General features: G+C 49.1%; 3 protein-coding genes across 4 annotated transcripts in view; 2 read left to right on the top strand and 1 right to left on the bottom strand.

The window, feature by feature from the left end:
- Positions 1 to 5,436: 5,436 nt before the first annotated feature.
- The window catches only part of LOC149351117 (uncharacterized), a 66,067-nt gene continuing 51,515 nt past the window's right edge, over positions 5,437 to 19,988 (top strand). For both annotated transcript variants that reach the window (XM_089576974.1, XM_089576972.1), the window contains exon 1: positions 5,437 to 5,781. The gene's annotated coding sequence lies outside the window, so the exon portion shown is untranslated. The remainder of the gene's footprint in view (positions 5,782 to 19,988) is intronic.
- On the top strand, positions 6,531 to 9,046 carry LOC149351119 (uncharacterized). Its single transcript, XM_089576971.1, has 2 exons — positions 6,531 to 7,004; positions 7,505 to 9,046. Exons 1-2 carry the CDS (start codon positions 6,666 to 6,668, stop codon positions 8,951 to 8,953), a joined length of 1,788 nt encoding a protein of 595 aa, XP_089433097.1. The 5' UTR covers positions 6,531 to 6,665; the 3' UTR covers positions 8,954 to 9,046.
- Positions 10,247 to 12,314, bottom strand: LOC149351118 (uncharacterized). Its single transcript, XM_089576970.1, has 3 exons — positions 12,026 to 12,314; positions 11,672 to 11,929; positions 10,247 to 11,415 (listed from the first exon to the last, which is right to left on the bottom strand). The coding sequence occupies exons 1-3, from the start codon at positions 12,243 to 12,245 to the stop codon at positions 10,355 to 10,357; spliced, it is 1,539 nt and encodes a 512-aa protein (XP_089433096.1). The 5' UTR covers positions 12,246 to 12,314; the 3' UTR covers positions 10,247 to 10,354.

The raw sequence follows: 19,988 nt of genomic DNA, 5'->3' as shown, positions 1-19,988 counted from the left end.
GATGTCTTATAGAAGCATAGCCAAGATTTTGTATAGCCGTCCAAAGTCTTGAAGACCTGTAGCCTAGGCTAATGCAACGCTATCTGTCGGCTACAAGAGGTTTTTGTTGACATCTTGTAGACTTCTAGCTGATACCTTGTTTAGCTGTAAAGAAGTGTTTTAGCTCTTCTGTAGGTGTGGTATCCGATGCTAGTAGTTGGCTAATAGAGGTCTTACCTAGCTGTATATAGATGTATTTTAGGTGTTTTGTATCGGGGCTAATGTAATGCTGTTGAATGAAAGGCACTTAACGAAGAGCCCGTCCTTGACGCCTCACAAGCAATAAGAACTGAAGAAAGTACAAACATCTTCCATGCTTGGGAGACAAAATGTGCATTGAGGGTGTGCGAAAACTTGTCGCTTTGCTGTCTATTGCCCCTCTTGTCTGACATTTGGCTTGTTGTCTGCAGACTAAAAGTATATTTTCTTCAGCAGAAGTCTAGGTACCAGGTAATTAATTCATGGATAATGCAGCAGTTTCTTTTGCAAGAAAGTTTTGCATATCAAGAGTGCAAAAGAAACTGCTGCGTCATTTCATGTATTAACTGCCTGGTAGCTAGACTTCTGCTAAATGCAAACACTCCTTTAATCTGTAGACAACTGGCCAAATGCGAGGCAAGAAGGACAAGAGAGCACAGCAACAAGTTTTCTCACACGCCCTCAATACACATTTTTTCTCACAAGCGTGCAAGAGATCTGTATCTTCTCTTAAACTGAGCTCTTATTGCTCGCGAGACATCAAGATGAGCTCTTCGTAAAGCACCTTTAACTTTGGCTGCTGCGTAAATATAAGTGAATTGTGCAAATCTGAGTCTTCCAATGCTTACTGCAAGATGAAAGCTTTGGTCAGGCAAACTGTAATTAAATTCATAGTAGAACTACAAGTAAAATTCAGACTAAAGAAAAAAAAAGAGCCAATGTAGTTGGTTCTTAATGCAGGATCTGTTCTGAGCGCAAAAAAAAAGAGCAAGAAATGGCTTCAATCCAAGAATCAAACATTTTATTGCCTCAGTAATACATACCTGCTTATCAGGATTAAAAAAAGTGACACGTTGAATTGAAACACATGACAAATACCTCAAGAGAACAAAAAGTGCCACATGGCGGGAACATTTGACAGCTGTCTGCCATATACATGGTAGGTACCAGACCATTTCCCATGATGACTCCAACACAGATGTCTGCAGTCGCACTCCACAGCGGGCATAAAAAGGCCATGGTTACTGGGTGAACAGAAAAATTAATGTCAATTTTCAGCACTCAATATTTTTTTCTCACGTAAGCACGTAAGCAGACGAAAAATACACAAGACAGCCAGCAACTAACAACTGTATCATTCACAAGGGTAAAAACTTGGGCGAGTCGGTAACGGTGATCCATGGTATGAGAGGTAGCGCAAAATGAGACAAGACAGAAAGACGCACACAACACAGGCACTAACTTCTGACTGACAGAGCCCAAGCGACCAAGACGAACGTAAACCGTGAGGGCAAACAGGTGCATGCGCCCGGAAAAAAATAAAAATCAGGTGAACGAGGAACTATGGACACGTACACCTCAGCGATTGTTTAAGAAGGCCAGTTCTCTTTTGGACAGGGAGATAGATGGTTTGTTAACACATTTATCTTCCAAAGCAGCGATACATGCTACTTCAATAATTTCATATGTTCACTAATTCCGGTGTCTGGCCACGATCGAGCAATTATCCAAAAATGGCACACAACCCCACTCCTTACAGTGCAAAACCAGATTACTGCCAGTAAAAGTTTTCAAGTTGTTTTTGTGTTCACGAAGCCTCTCATTCAAGCAACCACCAGATTGACCAACATACCGCTTGCCACAAGAGAGTGGGATGTCATAAACAATACCTTCAGTACATTTCACAAATTTTTTCCTGTGATTGATTAATGGTGCCCTGCAGCTTTTGCAGATGTTTACCGGAGGGCAAAGTTTTTTTGGATAGCGCACTTCGTTTTTCAGGGGCTGAAAAAAGCACGCGAACATTCGCTTTCGTCTTAATTTTCTTGAGAGTGTGGGACAGGCAATGAATGTAGGGAATGATGGCAATCCTGCCTTTCTTTCTTTCTGAAGGCACAGACGGCAGTTGATCTTCCTGGCGCTTCTTCTTCAGTATGCCTTCAGGGACAAAAACAGATATCAGCTGGGTAGCCTGCTTCATTGAACTTTGCGAGTTGTTCGTGAAAGCTCTGGCTGATGAGGTGGGGCATGACTTTTCCAGTTCATTTTTCAAACAAATTAATAATGCCTCATTTTACGAGTTTAGAATGTTCAGAATAGTAAGGGTGTGCAGGCTGAAGGTAGGTTATTTCAGTCGTTACTGAAATAACCTATCTTCAGCCTGCACTCCCCTACACTGCTGCACATTCTAAACTCGCAAAACGTCATTATTTGGTTTCAAAAGTGCACTGCAAAAGTCATGCCCCCACCTCATCAGCCAGAGCTGTCACGAACAACTCTCAAGGTTTAGCGAAGCAGGCTACCCAGCTGATATCTGTTTTTGTCCTTGAAGGCATACTGAAGAAGCACCAGGAAGATCAACTACCGTCTGTACCTTCAGAAAGAAAGAAAGGCAGAATTGTCGTCATTCCCTACATTCATTGCCAGACCCAAAATCTCAAGAAAATTGGGACAAAGCGAATGTTTTTCAGCCCCTAAAAAAGTAGGTATGCTATCCAAAAAAACTTTGCCCGCCGATAAACGTCCCCAAAAGCTGTAGTGCACCATTAATCACAGGAAAAAATTCGTGAAATGGACTGAAGGCATTGTTTGACATCCCACTCTCCTGTGGCAAGCGGTATGTTGGTCAATCTGGTCGTTGCTTGAATGAGAGGCATCGTGAACACAAAATCAACGTGAAAACTTTTGATGGCAGTAATCTGGTTTTGCACTGTAAGGAGTGTGGTTGTGTCCAATTTTTGGATAAGGGCTCGATCGTGGCCAGACACTGGGATAAGTTAACACGTGAAATTCTCTGTCCCTTGTCCCGTTTTGCACTACTTCTCATACCATGGAACACTGTATACTGTGTTCCATTTATGATTCTTATGCGTGCTGCTGTAAGTAGAGTGAAATAATAAAATAACGGAAATTTTGCTTTACTTTTGAAACTTGGATGAGATCAGTTGAAATGCCCTCGCTTTAAAAACCACTGTTATTTCTGAAAGGCTTACATATTTGACTTCTCTTAGTTGAGCCATTATAATGACACTGCTATTTTCCCTTCAGTATTCCAGTTATTACTGTCTAAAAAACTCGAACAATGTAAAGTTAAGTTCCCAGTGTTCATAATCTGCTGGCATGCATACCTGTGCTCATGCAAGAATTCATTCAGACAGGTCCACATAGGCACAGTTTTCAATCTGGCCCAGGGGGAGAGGCAATTACCGCCTTCTCTCTTTTCCATTCCTTCCTTGAAATTAACTAAAGCCCTTGCTCATTTGGGAAACTGTGGCAGGTCTAACAAAACCAAAAGGTCAGGGCAAGCAAACAACAGAATTCGTGAAATAAATTTTTGCTAACTGCTGGCACCTGTACAAGAAAGCATGAAGTGAAGGGGGAAAACACTGTCAGCTGTGAAAAGTGCTTACCGAAACTTCAGAAGTTGAGCAGGAGAGGAGGTTCTCTGGAAACCACTGTTGAACAACTTCTACCTAAAAAGAAATGTACAGGGTGAATTCATCGACAACACCAGCTGTGCACACTGCAATGGATTACGAAAAAATTCAAGGAGGCCTGCCTGCCAAGGGGCTACTTCCTTACATTGTCAAACAGCCAGCACACATACAGAGCAGTACCACCGAGTAGGTTTCCTCAGTGTCGTAGCTATCAATCATAGTGAAACAAATGCTTGACAGGTCCAACAAGTCTATGCAGTAATGCATCTGGATTTTCACGGTTCCCTCAACCATTATTTTTTCTCTAAGCTCACAACCAACTGCAGACCTAAGGCAACAATTCCATAATCTTTAGCAACAAGGCATATACAAGTTCAAACAGCAAATGAAATAGCTCAGGGTAGCCCTGCTCAAATAAACAGAAATCAGGTAATCATAGTTAACTGACTAAGTATTATTCCATATTTTCATGAAAACCTGGAACAAAACAAGCCATCGACAATATATTATGCATGCAGTCACTGAATTTCATGAAAGCAATACAATTTCCGCCACATTATTACTTGTAAATTGCGGGGTTTAACGCCCAGAAGCGATATATGGGCAACGAGGGTCGCCGTAGTGGAGGGCTCCAGATTAATTTGGACGAATAGGGGTTCTCAAACGTGCGCTTACTTAAGACAGCACACAGGCGTCTTTGTATTTTGACTTTAACGAGGTGCGGCCGCCGCGGTCGGCGTCAGATAGCTTGCGAACGGCAAACGAACGCACAGCCACACAGTCACCACGACGGGTTTCATGATCACTTCATGATAATGGGCACTGCACATTCTATTCAAGGGCGTCCGCAGAACTTTTTCCAGGGGGGTGCACCCGATGGCCGGTTATGGGGGAGGCGGCAGCTATGTAGTTGTTTTCTACTAGTGCATAAATAATATCCGTAATTCCAAGGGGGGGCAACCGCCCCCCCTTGCCCCCCCTTCCGGACGCCCATGATTCTATTCCGCCATTATAATCATAACCAACGCCTTCTTAACCCGAGTGTCACTGGTAGTCATCAAATTAAGTTGAATACGAACATTCGCAAGGACAGAACAGAGTGGTTTGCTACAATAAAATTCCTACCTGGATGCAATCGAGCACACTTAAATGTGTACAAAAAAATTCGCGCCTTTCCTACCCGTGCTTAAACAAAGCGTGGTCGCTTTGAAGCTATGTCACAAATGATGACACTTGATTTTTCTATGGTTCCAATTTATGGACGACTTTCGTAAGAAAGCAGCTCATAGAGGATGATGCAAGAGCAACATAGCGGTACCCACTGAACGAGAACTCAAACGCTTGGAAACGCCCTTGTTTTCGAACATCGAACGTTACACTTTGGTATGAAAACACTGACTGAGAGAGCTTTGCGATTTTCAAACCAAAGGAGGGACGCAAAACTGTCTACGAACGTTGGGACGCACAGCCGACGATTGAATGAGGCGCATTGGCAACTTAGCCGCAGTAAGGGTGATGCTTTCAATACACGAGAGAAATGGAAGGTGACGTATACTTTTGCTGAAAACGAGGTGCACCTTTCAGTGCAGTCCTGGTAGTAAAAGACATCGCGGGAAAACTGCAAACAGCAGTGTGAAGCGCCCACAACCACGAGACAAAGGAGGCAGAAAAACGTTGCAAATGCAAGCGTCCACTTCGCGCGCGTAGCAAGGAACCGCTAGCGACCGCAACGCCAAATGACCAGACGAAGTACTACATTCCAAAAATGCAAAAAAAAACAAAGCAACTACATAAAAATAATCACACATTGCATCTCATACTTTTATGTGACGCTAAGCATTTACAACTTGCAAAAAGGTTTATTTCTGCTTGAAACAGTTAAATTTACGTAGACTGTATCGCGACCGAGCGGAGCGACACCAAGCAGCAAGCTGAGGCGTTCAGGACGCGAAGGCAGGCGAAGGCGCGCGCCGCTCTGGAGAGAGTGTGTGTGTTCCCTGCGGCACGGCCGGTCTTGACGCGCGCGCCTGCGGCTAGGACTACTTAGCCCCATCACTACGAGGGGCCTGCTGAACCCTGGCGGTTTGGATTACCTCGCTGCTCAGTAGTAAGTAGGCCAGCTGGCCGTTTTTCCTGACCCGCGTGTTGCATTTTGTGTGCCGCGTTGAGTTAGGGTTCGTGCAAACAGAGAAGTCGACGACGCGCAAGGCGCGCGCGCGCCCGGCGTCGCCGCGGTGCTACACGACACTTTCCAAACGCATTCGAAAGCCTCAGCTCGTTTTCAGTGTACAACGACGACGACGGTCACACTAGTCCGACAACGACACTATATATCACGCTCAACAGCAGCATGTCATTATAGTGAAATATCTAGTTTACTATAATATCATTGTAATGGGACAGATTTGTCAGGCCAACGACACCGACGAATCCGATCGGCGGACGGTCAGCCTTGTCGGCGGCTGAGCGAAAGCACGATGATGAGGCGGCCGTGTGAATATGTTCGCGCTTCTAAATGAGCGATACGAACGGCTACATTTCACATGTGCACACCTGAACGCTCACCTGCGATAAGCGCTTGAAAAATTAATTTCAGTCGACGACGGCTCCCTTCCCTTCCGCGACGACTAGGCCTAGCGAGTCCGCCGGGTTGGATCTGTTGTTGCGGTGGTTGTGAAGAGCGAATCACAAGACGACTAGGCCTAGCGAGTCCGCCGGGTTGGATCTGTTATTGCGGTGGTTGTGAAGAGCGAATCACAAGCTATGGCGAATGCAAATGGTCACCGAGTGTAGTTTTGGCAACAGCGACCTGAAATCAACTATTGCTTACATCGCAGGGCACGTATACATGGCTTGCATGTGACGTCACGTCCGGCGGCGCGCGCTGCGGCGGACATGTTGGTGCAGTGAGCGGAGTCGGCGGAGTGCGGGCCGCATGTGTTTAGTCGTGTTCGCTGGAGGTAACACGTGCAATTTTGCCTTTTGCCTAGCATGCCGCCGCTTGTCAGTAAGCAGCCATTAGACGCGACCTACCGCTCAGATCTAACGGGGTCTGAGCGCGTTCGGTATGCGGAAAAAGTTCGTCTCTGCAATAACATCGACCCCTTCATGCTGCGGCCGGGAACAGACACGACAAGCGATGTCGACGTATTCCCGGAGGTTTGTTACGGCGACATCGTCAATTACCTCGTTTTCTCGGCAAACTTCCTGACCCTCGAGGAAATGAAGGCCTTTAAGGCCACCGAGGCGCATAATTATTTCACTAGCGGCTGGGTGAAGGGGCTGTCTGCAAAACAACTGCAAGATGACAAGGTACTTCTACTTGGAGAGGTAAGCCGCAGGACTTTGATCTTACTAAGGATGAGAGTAAAATAATAACGTTTATTGAATTCACAAGGGACTGAGTGCAAGCACTCGCTCAGTAAAGTTCTAAAAAGGACTGTTTACTAACGGTCAGGCTAGTGATTCATTTCTCTTCGTATGTACAGTACCTGGACGATTTCAAATTTTTCATCACGTGTCATTCTATTTTTGTGCGCATATGAAAGGAACCGTTGCTGATTTGTTTTGTTTTGGCAACCTAACAAGTTATTGCGCGAAAAAGAAACGGGTCACGCGTGAAGATTGTTATCGCTCGCTACAGATTTGCCGAACAACAATTTAGGTCTCGCCTGTTGCGTCGCGCAGTTTTTATGGCCTGCCTTAACTGATCAAGCTCATCGCTGTTGCCGTTTTCGACGGTCCGGTAGCGCGACAAGATCGACAGTGATGTGCACCTGTGCAGAGATGTGCCCAATGTTAATTTGGACTTGGCCATATTTTCCTTGCAGGTGAACCATTCACAAAGGTTGCGAGACCAGCCTCTACGTGTGTGGATTCTGTGCAAAAAAAGTGGGGCTGTGCTCACAGCCCACTGCACGTGTATGGCAGGAGCAGGAGAGGCCTGTTCTCATGTGGGAGCCTGCCTTTATGCCGTTGAGACCGGAGTGAAAATGAAAAACGCCACCAGCTGCACCTCGAAGACCAACATCTGGCTTCCTGCCTATGTGGAGAAAGTGCAATTCAAGAGGCTCAAAGATATCAACTTCACTTCATCCAGGATGAAAAAGCGAAAGCTGGATGATACAATCAGCAGCAGCACTTCAAATGAGAGTGAAGCGAAGAAACGAACGGACATTCCACCACCAACAGAAGAAGAACTTGGAGAACTTTACAGAGCTTTTCAAAACACCAACGTTGTACCTGCGCTATTTTCTGTGCTGCCAGAATATAACGAGTGTTTTCAGGAGCCTGTACGGACACAACCTGCTCACTTAAGGAAGTTGTACTCACAGGAGAACTTGGCTAATGATCTTGACGTGCTTGTGGAGAAGGCCAACGACTTTCTGTCCACATTTGCAGTCAGAGAGGACACAGTAAAGTCAGTTGAGGCTGCAACAAGGCACCAGAGCAACTCATCGGACTGGTTCCTTTACCGAGCTGGCAGAGTGACAGCTTCAGTAATGAAAAGGGTGTGTCACACAAGTGTTGAGAGCCCCAGCTTGTCACTGTTGAAGTCGTTATGTTATCCTGAACAAAATTCTCTCAATGTGCCTGCTGTTATGTGGGGTCGGAAACATGAGCAAGATGCTCTAGAGGCTTACAAAGCTAAAGAAGCCACCAAGCACCACGACTTCCAGTGTCGAAGGTCAGGGCTGCACCTGAGCACTGCTTACCCATTTGTTGGCGCATCACCTGATGCCATAGTCACATGCAGCTGCTGTGGGAGAGGTGTTGTGGAGTTGAAGTGCCCATTTTTGTTGAAAGACGGTGAAGAGATCACCACCAAGAATTCGTGTTTGAGTGACATCAATGGAACACTTAAGCTTGACAAAAGTCATGCTTACTACTATCAAATCCAGACTCAGATGAAAGTGTGCCAGGTTGAATTCTGTGACTTCGTGGTGTGGGGACCGAATGTGTTACACATTGAGAGAATAAGGTGTGATGAGCCGTTTTGCACTGACATATTTGCTCGTGCGCGGCAGTTTTTTCAGAGGGTAATTTTACCTGAACTGTTCAGCCGCTATTTCACACGGCAACAAAACAGTCTTGAGGACAAGCCATCTGAAGGTGTAGAATACTGTTTCTGCCGTGGACCGGATACTGGCAAAATGATTGCTTGTGACAGTGCGTCATGCCAGTACAAGTGGTTCCACTTTTCCTGTGTTGGACTCAAGCGCAAGCCGAGAGCAAAAAAATGGTTTTGTCCTGAGTGCAAAGAAAACAAGAGTGATTAGCCTGTTTTCCCTCGCTCTTTATCTTAAGTGCAGTTCTGGCTTCCAGCTTCTCTGTTGCCGATAAAAAGAAAATATACCCTGCCTTCTTCAATCCCTCTGTGTCAAGGCACTATTCATCTTTCCACATCAGCATCAAGAACAACACTGAACATAACACACAGCTGGCAATTGCAGGAATACAAAAATGTGTTCAAGTTGCATTGTAAAACCACTTTATTGGAGTCCATCTACAACTTTCATCAAATCAGAAAAATTTATACATCTCAAGATGTTACATTATGTGTAGTGGTAAAGGCAGTAACACTGCTTCGTATGTTCAAGAGGTGTATATATTCAATGCGGGCCACAAAGTATGGTATACTTAAGACATGGAGACAAAATAGAAAGGAATAATGTCAATCATGCCCCTTTTCTTTATTGTTGATGATTAACAGGAATATTCATCTTTACCATGCTGCGACTGCAAATGTATGCATTTCAAACGACAAATGGAGCAGAAACAACACAACATTGACAAAAATCTGAGGGGCAACCACACTGACGGTACAAAACGATGCAAGATACAGTGCCATGGATAGCTTTGTACCTAAATAATCTGCGATTTGCTGATGACATTGCCTTGCTAAGTCACTCAGGAGGTGAACGGTGAGTCTAAAGATTACCATGCAGTAAACCAAAGTAATGTTCAACAGTCTAGCAAGGGAACAGCAGTTCACATTTGGTGGCAAGGTGCTGGAAGTAGTAAGAGAATATGTCTACTCAAGGCAGGTAGTGACTGCTGATCCGGATCATGAGAGGTAAGTAACTAGAAGGGTCAGAATGAGGTGGAGCACAAATAGCAGGTTCTCTCAGATCAATGGCAGTTTACCAATATCCCTCAAGAGAAAAGCGTACAACAGCTGTATCTTACCGGTACTCACCTATGGGACAGAAAAACGTGGAGGCTAACAAAGCAGGTTCAGCTTAAGCTAAGGACAACGCAGCGAGCCATAGAAAGAAAAATGATAGGTGTAACGCTAAGAGATCGGAAGTAGACGGAGTAGGTGAGGGAACAAATGTGGGTTAATGACATCCTAGTCAAAATCAAGAGGAAGAAGTGGGCTTGGGCAGGGCATGTACTGCGAAGGCAAGATAACCGCTGGTCCTTAAGGGTAATGGAGTCGATTCCAAGAGAACGCAAGGGCAGCAGGGGGCGTCGGAAGGTTTGGTGGGTGCACGCTGGCGAAGGACAGGGATAATTGGAGAGACATCGGAGAGGACTTTGCCCTACAGTGGGCATAGTCAGGTTGATGATGACGATGAAAAGCTAATGCAGCACACTTATTTTAATCCACCCCCTGAGGTGAAATTACTTCTAAAAAAAAAGTTTCTTGGTGGGTCTGAAACCTATAACTTCCATTATCATTCCCCAGCCAAGAAAGGCACCTGGTCTTCATCGCACTGTTTTAGTGATGCTACTATTGAAGGACATAGGTTGGAAAGTGCACAGCAAACGGTAACAATCTTGTCGAGAGGTGTCAAATTATCTCCAGGTCTGCAAACAACATAGTCAATAGGCAGCGTGGCCTTCAGAATAACATACTTATTTCTGATAAGCCCGATAACTCTCTCAACGTGGATTCTCACATTAGCTAGCTTCCTCGTGGTCAGAACGTCTGCTGCGGACAGTTGCTTCTTTCCCTTTGTGAATGCTGGTACATGAAGTTTAGCACAGTAAAACCCGACACTTTCGGACACATTGAACCCTCGGTCTGCAAGCACTACATCACCTGGAAGTAAATTATCTAGAAGTCCACAGTGCTCAGTAATGTGCCTGTCACTACACCGCCCTCCCCAGCCTTCAGAGATGAAGTTGACAATGCCTTGTGGTGCAATGCCAATTAAATATTTTGCCGTATTGCTGCCTTTATACTGAGACCATGTCTCACTTCTTGGCAAATACGAAGATGGTCTCTCTATCTTTATTTCAAAGCAGTCGATTATGACTGCAACATTTTCCCCAAAGGAATCATAAAATGCTTGTGGCATGGTCCGGTGCAGAGCACTTCGTTGCGGCCACAATATTTGTGACTTTAGACGAGAGTAGGCAGAATGCAGCCATTTGTCAAAGATACGTGACACTGTGGCATCCGACACATTAAACCTAAAGGCGAGGTCAGTGATTGGTGAATTCAGTTTCAGCTTCATCATGAATAGCAGGAACTCCTGGAATTTCACCAAACAGTTATTTGCATTGTGTGACACAAACCTCTCAAGAAAATTAAACAGTGCATAGAGAATTGTGAAATTCGCCATGCCAGTGTAGAAGACAACCTTAGCGTCGCTACATCTGAGGCCATCTTCAGTCAACTCCAGCAGCTTGCTTTCATTCCTTGAAGTGTAAAGACGCTCATTGAGTGCCACACATTCCGTCTCCAATGCTTCGATGTCGCTCATTTTAAGGTCAGTCTGGACTGCAATCCCTGCAACAAAATGAATTTCGTTCTGTAGTTTATCATGTGCTGCAAAAAAAAAAATTAACTTGAGATATGGAGTGGGGTGCTGGGAAGCATTGTAGTAGGGCAGGGGGAACAGGAGGCTGGCAAAGAAACAAGAGGGTGACATCTGGGGTGCCCCACCTGAATGAAAAAAAAAAACTCAGTCCCTCCTCCCCTCGCCAATTTCTTTTTTGTTTCGCCGCAACCGGCCTCAAACGCACAAAATAAAAAAGACGCTCACCTGTTTCGCAGTCTTCTTCACCGACGTCGGGCTCCGCTCGCGGCGAGGACGACGGAGAAGCGGCAACGACGTCCGGATTCGTTGCCTCCATTGTACCTGATGCCTCAGCCTGAAGCACAGCTTGAGCCACACGTATCTGGGTCCGTCGTCTTGCCGCGCGAGCGTGGCGTCCGGGATCGCCATGTTTTGCGCTGTAGCCGAGCAAAAGCGTAGGAGCCCAGTCCGGGTCCGTCTCCTCCCACAGTTTTGATGGTCTGCCTACAAATGCATGAGAAATTTGTTTAAAATGAGATGTTCCGCCTTGCTTGCACGTCATGCATCTGAATAAACATTGTGCATATGCGACGGGCTTACCTTTTACGAAGTGGGCGCCGCAAACACGTATACCCGTCCTTTCGGTGTTGAGATCAGCGCGTTTTAACCGAGCCAGCCACACATCCCGTCGCTTCGCGCACAAGGCTTTCGTACGGTCCCCCTGATGCTCGATGATCTTTGGGAGACGAAAAAAGTTGGTGTTTGTTGACTTCGCCCAACAAGTGCGGTTGGAGCACCCAACAACAGCGCAGATAACCATCGCGACGCCGTTGGCAGAACACTGTACACGCGACTACCACGGCTACCACGGCTGCTGCGACTGCACCAACATGGCGGAACAGTATCCCAGGGTTCCTAGCTACGACGTCAGTGCAAGCCATGTATACGATGAACGGCAAACGCCGATGTGACCCAGGCTGCCGAGTCGGGCTTTACGGCCAGCAACAGTCGTCGCCGGCGCTAGCTTGTGGATAAGAAGTTAGGCCGTTTCACTTAAAGCGAATGGTCGCCAAACATACTTCTGCATGAAGTAGTTTGTAATAAAGTACTGGTCACGTCGGAGGAAGCCGGGACAAGAAGCGAGAAGCGCCGGTCCTGCTCGATGTCAACAACCCGGCTGTCGTGTTTCTCAAGCGTGCGATCGCATCATCGCTTCCCACACATTGTCGCACTGCGTAAACAAGCACGGGTACAACTGGTAAAAAAAAGAAAACAGGTTGTTTAATAGAACTAAAACACAGATTACGTTTTATGTCATTAAAAGAGCTCTAGCTGTTCGTACGCGTGGAGTGCCTTTCACCCAGTCGCGTGGCGGCTTGCCGCTCTGCCATCGGCGGAGTAATACGTAGTAGTCCGTAGTAGCAAATAGTCCGCGCGTTTTGTTTCTTTCCGCGGGCTGATTTTGCGGCTATATTATTTGCGAATGAAACTATTTATTCATGGAAACCTAAAAAACAAAATAAAGCGAAAGCAAAGCCTCCACGGAGCTGGCTGAAAGGAACTTCACGCGTTGGTCGACTCCGCCCATCGTACGAGGCAGAATTCAAAAAAAAGGGCGGGAGCCGGACGTTAATTCGATTTAATTAGGGAAATCGGCCATACAGGGCAATAAGTTGCAGTTTCTAAGAATGCTAGGAACGTGTAGATCGAGTTCCCGCGGCAAAAAGACAAGTTCAGAATCCTCTTCAGTGCACCTTTAATCGAGATGAAGAGGGCCGTCCCCAACTTCCTTGAGGTGATCGACGCCACCGTACAATGCGAGTACGAGGGCGTTGTTCGCGTCTGTCGGAAGTGTGGCTTTGAGGGCCACATGGGGGTAAGCTGCGAAACTCCGCAGTGTGTTAGGTGTGGGGCCTACGGGCACGAGACCTGCGACGCCGCGTGTCCGAAGTGCGGCGAAGACCACGACGTGCGGGCCTGCAAGAAGCGCACCTTTGCGTCAATTGTGGGCGGAGAAGAAGAGGAAGGACAGCCGCCAGTGGCCTGGGAGCAACCTCTGCCCACCGTGAGCCAGGCGGCCGAAGCAACCACAGAAGAAGGCACCTCGACGGCTAACGCGGCTGCCGAGACCGTCCCCAGCGTGGAGCAGCCCCCGGCGGAACCAGAAGCAAGCGGATCCGCGTCCCTGGAGACCTCAGCTCAGCCTGCAGGTCCAGTGGAAGTGGTTCCAACCACCCAGGACCAGACCAACGCAGAACAAGGCATGGACGTCACCAACGGCCGCCCGAAACGCAAGCGAAGTCCCAGGAAGAAGACAAAGAAGCAGACCAAGAACAGCGGCCAGGAAGCCAGCTCAAGTTCTTCAGCAGGGGGGCCCCTTACAAAGCGCGCCTTTCTTAAGAACCCGCCACGCCACGCTAGTTCTAGCGAAAGCGAAGCTGACAGCGATGACGAGACAGGTGTGTCAACCCCCTGCCAGTATTGCCAGGGCAAGGCATGTGCCTGTGAGTTGGTTTCAGACAATAGTTATGAATCAACTGCAGACTCGCCTGTCGCGGAGGGGGAACCCCTTTCGACGTTTGACTAACTGACTGCCCGTCCCCCCCCCCCCCCCCCCCCGCATCCCTCCCGCTCGCCCCCCCACCACCACGGCTTTCTCCCTTGTACTAGGCACGCTGAATTGTCGCGGCCTCGCGAGGGCAGCTAAACAGGCGGAAGTCGTGCACATGGCGCGAAGCAAGCGCATCGACTTGTTAGCCTTGCAAGAGACGTATGTCCACAGGCAGGCGCAAGTGGCTAACTTCGACACGTCGTTCGGCACGAAATCGTACTGGAGCTTTGGGACAAGGGGATCGGGGGGGGGGGGGGGGGTCGCTCTTGTTTTCCTTCGCGACATCGGACTCAAGGTGTTGCGCCATGACCGAGACACTGAAGGCCGCTTCATTTCAGTTGATTTGAACAACGGCATGCGCGTGTGTAACATCTACGCACCTAACCGTCGCGGCCAACTTCAGTTCTTCGAGGGGCTAGATGATAAGCTGGTGGGCCCTGCGCGACTCATACTCCTTGGCGATTTTAATTGTGTTTTGTCTCCTACCGATCGCCGCTCACGGCGCGGCAGGTCTCTGCGCAAGGTGTGCGAGCCCCCTGGCGCACGGGCACTGCGTGACCTTGTGGGCGAGTTGGACTTGACAGACTGCTGGCGCGCGCTGCAGCCAGGTCGTGCAGGCATGACCTGGACGGGCCGCGGTAGTGAGAGCCGTATCGACAGGGCATACGTCTCGCCGAGCCTCTCGAGCAGCCTGCAATCCGCATGGGTTTTTCCAACCGCCCTAAGCGAACACAGGTTGCTTGTCACCCGTCTGTGTGCCCCAGACATTGCACCGCGAGCCAAGGGGTGCTGGAGGCTGAATGTCAGAATCTTAGAAGACGACCGCGTAGCCCAAGATGTCGCACGTGCGATTAAACAGCACGTCACCCCATCGATGTCAGCGCAATCTTGGGACGAGATGAAGCAACGCGTTAAGGAGACTTTTCAAGAGTGGAGCGTTAAGTTAGCGCGAGAGGAACGGGAGGAAATCCGAATAGTGTCTGATAGTATTATCGCGCTATCCGCCCCCTTCTCGCAGGGACCGAGCATTGCTCCAACCCTGACGGCGCTACGCAAGGAGCAACATCACTTGCTTAACCGCCGTTGGGACAGGCTACGTGCAACTGCGCGGGCCGAGCGATGGGAGCGAGAAAGCATGGTGTGCTCGACACTTGTTGCGCCGCCGACTCTCGACAAAGAGCGACACGCTCACCGCGGTAGCTGACCCCGTCACAGGCGCTCTGACAACCGACGGGGATGGGGTGCTAAACGCCGCGCGGTGCTTCTATGAGGATTTATACACAGCCGAGCCCTGTGCTTCGGATGAGTTCCCTCTAGAAGGCCCGTGCGAGGAGCCCGCAGTAGACGAGACCTGGATATCTGAGGACGAGCTTTACGCGGCGCTACAACTAATGAAGCCGAATCGCAGCCCGGGCACGGACGGACTTCCGCCAGCCTTTTACAAGAAGTTCTGGCCTCTCCTGAAGCGGCCTTTTACGAACCTTCTCAACCAACTGGTGGAGCAAGGTGTGCTCACGGAGAGTATGAACGAAGGGCTGATCACCCTGTTGTGCAATGATAGCAGCAAGTCGACTGATCTGAGAGCATGGCGGCCTATAACGCTGTTAAACAGCAATTATAAGCTGCTCACCAAGTGCCTCTCGTTGCGGGTTACGCCAGCTCTCTCTACCATCGTGGGACCACAGCAGGCCTGTTGCGTCCCAGGGCGTTCGGTAGAGCTGCACGGACTGGCGTTGAAAGACTTGTTAACGTGGTTGAGGTCTCGTGACCTGGGGGGCCTACTGCTCTCCCTTGATCAGGAGAAAGCGTTCGACCGCCTCAACCATGGCTACTTGCTCAAACAGCTAGAGCATGCACGCTTAGGGGAAGGATTCATCCAAATGGTGCGAATTCTGTACGCGGCGCCGCGCGCGGCAGTAATCGTTCAGGGCCGCATCTCTGGGTGGTTTCCAGTAGCGCGTGGTGTCAGACAGGGCTGTCCGCTCTCTCCGCTTCGTTCTAGCATAGTCCTTCAATGCTTGTATGGTCATGAAACTTCTCCGTAACGCTATGGGCGAGCTTCATATTGTCACGTTTTAGTGACGGCAGTCCAGTGGTCAGGAAGACACCAACTAGTCTTGGAAACGAAGCTCTTTATTTGGGATGACTTGCGCCCGCAAAAGAACAGAATCACTCGGCGGCGGCGTAAGCAACAAACTTGCTCGTCGGTCGTCGAACTACGAATGTCCGCCGCTCGCGGCATCGCTCAATTTAAAGGCGGCAAGGAAACTTCCAGATAACAGGACAAGATCATCTACAGTAATCTAGAAAAACCTAGATGCAGCCTTTCATGGCTGCGATCAATCGAGATTAGTCTGGTCGCTTCTCGCGTCACGAACAAAAGTGATAACAACCCTTTCCTGCAGCCTTGAGCGTGAACGAACAAACTGTACAATGATACGTGGCATTACCCCCCTTCCAAAGAAGCATCGTCTCGATGCTTTAAAATGAAAATAAACACGGAGAATGCTTCGAGAACTTAGAGTCCTTTAGCGTTCCTAATAAGGTGTAAGGGCAGCGGTAAAAGCTTCAAGTCTGGCCGTGTCGTCGTCGTCGGTGTTGTCGTAGTTTTTGTCGTCGTATTTGTCGTCGTATTTGTTGTCGTAGTAGTCGTCGTCGTCGTAGGGATCGTCGTCGTCGTAGGGATCGTCGTCGTCGTAGGGATCGTCGTCTTCGAAGGGGTCGTCGTCTTTTAGGGGACGTCGTTGTCGTAGGGTTCGTCGTTGTTGTAGGGTTCGTCGTCGTCGTAGGGGGCATGGTCTTCTGTTTTCGTCGATGGAGGATCTTAGTTCTTGCGCTCAGAAGCAACCTCACCTCCAGAGGCTGCTTTATTCAGTTTAACCTTCGGGGGATGGGGAAGCGTCCACGCACTGCGTAGCCTCGGCTAGGAGATACTTAGCGCGGTGACGATGGCGACGGAGAACGCGATAGGCGGCTCGGCGATGAGTATCCTTCCCGACGCAAAAAATCCTCGATTTCGGCTGGTCGCTGGCCGGGTCGGGGTCGTGAGGCGTCGTAAGGGAACCCTCGGATGCCCATTCTCCTGTATGGGCAGTACCGGAGAATGTGACCGGCTTCTCCGCAGTGGAAGCATTGTGGGCGGCGCTGGTCGGGTGTTCTCCACTCGAGGCATTTCCTCGGCCGTGTACGACGCTCGTAGGGCGGGCGAGTTGGGCCGAGAGAGCGGCGCTCCAGCGCAGCTGGTTAAGGGCGATACGGGCTTGGGTCCCGTCGTCGAGGTACAGGACGGCGCACTGCTGCGGCGTAAGTCATGGCTGGAGGCTCCAGAGGCTGCGTGGTAGACTGGAGTCAGGTCTTCAGGCGAATAACTCAAAGGGCTGGCGTCACGACTGGCAGGGGTTGTCCGGTACCTGGAAGGCTACCCAGCACCTCCACCAGATGTCACGTTTTAGTGACGGCAGTCCAGTGGTCAGGAAGACACCAACTAGTCTTGGAAACGAAGCTCTTTATTTGGGATGACTTGCGCCCGCAAAAGAACAGAATCACTCGGCGGCGGCGTAAGCAACAAACTTGCTCGTCGGTCGTCGAACTACGAATGTCCGCCGCTCGCGGCATCGCTCAATTTAAAGGCGGCAAGGAAACTTCCAGATAACAGGACAAGATCATCTACAGTAATCTAGAAAAACCTAGATGCAGCCTTTCATGGCTGCGATCAATCGAGATTAGTCTGGTCGCTTCTCGCGTCACGAACAAAAGTGATAACAACCCTTTCCTGCAGCCGGCGGTGTGGCAGCAACTATTTTCTCTTTTCACTTTGCCTTCGTTTGCAAAATAAGTATAGTGCACGTGACGTGCAAGCCTGCGATGTCGAATACTTGCTGCGTGACGGGTTGCCGCTCCGGCTACGGAGGTACGAAGGAAAAGGCCTCGCTGTTCTCTCTGCCGAGCTACGCCGACCAGCGTGAAATATGAAAGCAGGCGATACCCCGACAAAAAAGCGGTGGATTTAGCTTCGACTCCAAGCATGTCCATGTCTGCGAGAGGCATTTTGTGTCGCGGATTTAATTCGGCCTCACGAGTTTGTGATCAACGCAGAAGTAGTGTCGCCGCAAAGCGAGAACATTCAGGCCCGGCGTTGTCCCACGGATATTCGAAGGCCAACCAGTGTACTTGAGCACGAAGCTGTGACGATGTTGCATTTCAGACAGCTCTACTCTGCAATGTGCTTATGGCTTTTGGTGCGAAAGCACTATTTCACGGGGTCAAAACTAACCAAGAATCTTGTGGCCTCCCTGAATTTAAGGGTGCAAAAATAAAATAAATATTTCCGCGACTGGAAATTTCGAACCCCCGGCGACGCGAACGGATCAGCTTCGCTGGCCAATGCATGACAGCACTGTGGTATCGCAGCAGCCGATCACGCCTTGTGTTGCTGTTGTTGTTGCCTCAAAAACGATGGCACGTACCCACGGTGGGTGATTGGCCAGGATTTCGTGCAGACCCAAACAGGAAAAAACTTAACTGCAACACACTCTCGCGCGCTGCGCGCATTGTACACCGTCGTCTTCATCAATGTCCACCTTCGGAACGAACACATCAGACCAGCTTAACCTCGATCAGAGCTTAACTTCAGTCTAATATCGTCGCCAGACGTGCCAACGACCCAGCAAAGCAAAACCGTGATCCAAACAGGCTAAACACATGCGTTCGCACGTCTGCTCGGTTTAACCGCGTTAAACCGCTAGCGCTTTTTGTTTTTGTACATGTTTCTCCGTGATTTCTATCAATGCTTATTTTCGGTTTATTGCGTGGCCGCTCACAGCTTGTCTCTTATTTTGGTAGCGCGAAGCCACCACATGAGCAATGAACAACAAAAATTCACAATATCCTTGCACTCGTCAGCGCCTCCGTAGTCACATGACAAAGTGTAAATAAATGGCTTATGTAGCAAGAGTCTTCAGCAGCTGGCTTTGCCACCTCGGAAAGTGTCATTAAAAAAAAAATTGAGAACACCACAAACTACCGGCGCATTCGTCATGTGATCGCTTTTGTAGCGCGCACTCAAATTCTTAAAATACCGCCATAACGTCTTGTTTTCAGCATTATTGAGATTGCAGTATTTCTCACAAGGTAAACGCCAGCCTTAAGCAGCCTTGTGCACTTAGATGAAAGTGAGGACTCCGCCGAGACAGGCGCAACCCAGACACAAAGATATGTTACTGATCGCTACGCTAGATCTTCCAGAATGACGTTGTAGGCAAGTTGCGGTAAAAAATGAATACGAAAGCTGGACCAATGTACAAAAATCGCTTTTTTGTAAAAAGCAACGAGAGAAAAAAAATGGCTGAGGCTTAGCTGAGGTTAAGCCTAGTCAGATGCGAAGCATATTGTCGCCGAGTTGCATATCGTGCACGCCGCTTGGCTAGACGTTCTTCACGCTCTTCATCAGTCTCTGTAGCACGCCGCAACTTTTGCTTCTCATTACAACGAGCAGCCCTGTCTCCAGGAGGCATCTCTATCCCGTGTACGCCTAGCAGAGGCAGGCGCACCCCCTTCCAGCATCACGTGTTCACTACAGCGCACCTAGCGGCAGAAGCAGGAAACACATTGGTCGCGACGCCTGGCGCGACGGCGCGAGCTGGGGCCCCGTTTCTCCTATGCCGTTACGTCACGCATCACGTGGTCCTCCTTGGTCGCGACGCCTCGCGCGACGGCGCGAGCTGGGCCCCCGTTTCTCATCTGCTGTGACGTCACGCACCACGTGGTCATCCTTGGTCACGACGCCTCGCGCGACGGCGCGAGTTGGGCCCCCGTTTTTCATCTGCTGTGACGTCACGCATCACGTGGTATGACATGGAGGTCACGAAAGGTCAATGATAACGACACCGCCGCGCTCGAGGAGCTGGGTTGGGCTATTTTAGTATGCTTCGCATAATAAGCGCGTTAGTCGTT

The sequence above is a fragment of the Amblyomma mixtum genome, chromosome 3 (assembly GCF_055824585.1).
Source record: "Amblyomma mixtum isolate Tamu chromosome 3, ASM5582458v1, whole genome shotgun sequence".
NCBI lineage: Eukaryota > Metazoa > Arthropoda > Arachnida > Ixodida > Ixodidae > Amblyomma > Amblyomma mixtum.
The sequence above is the reverse complement of the archived record's forward strand: the minus strand, read 5'-3'. Positions and strand labels throughout refer to the sequence as shown.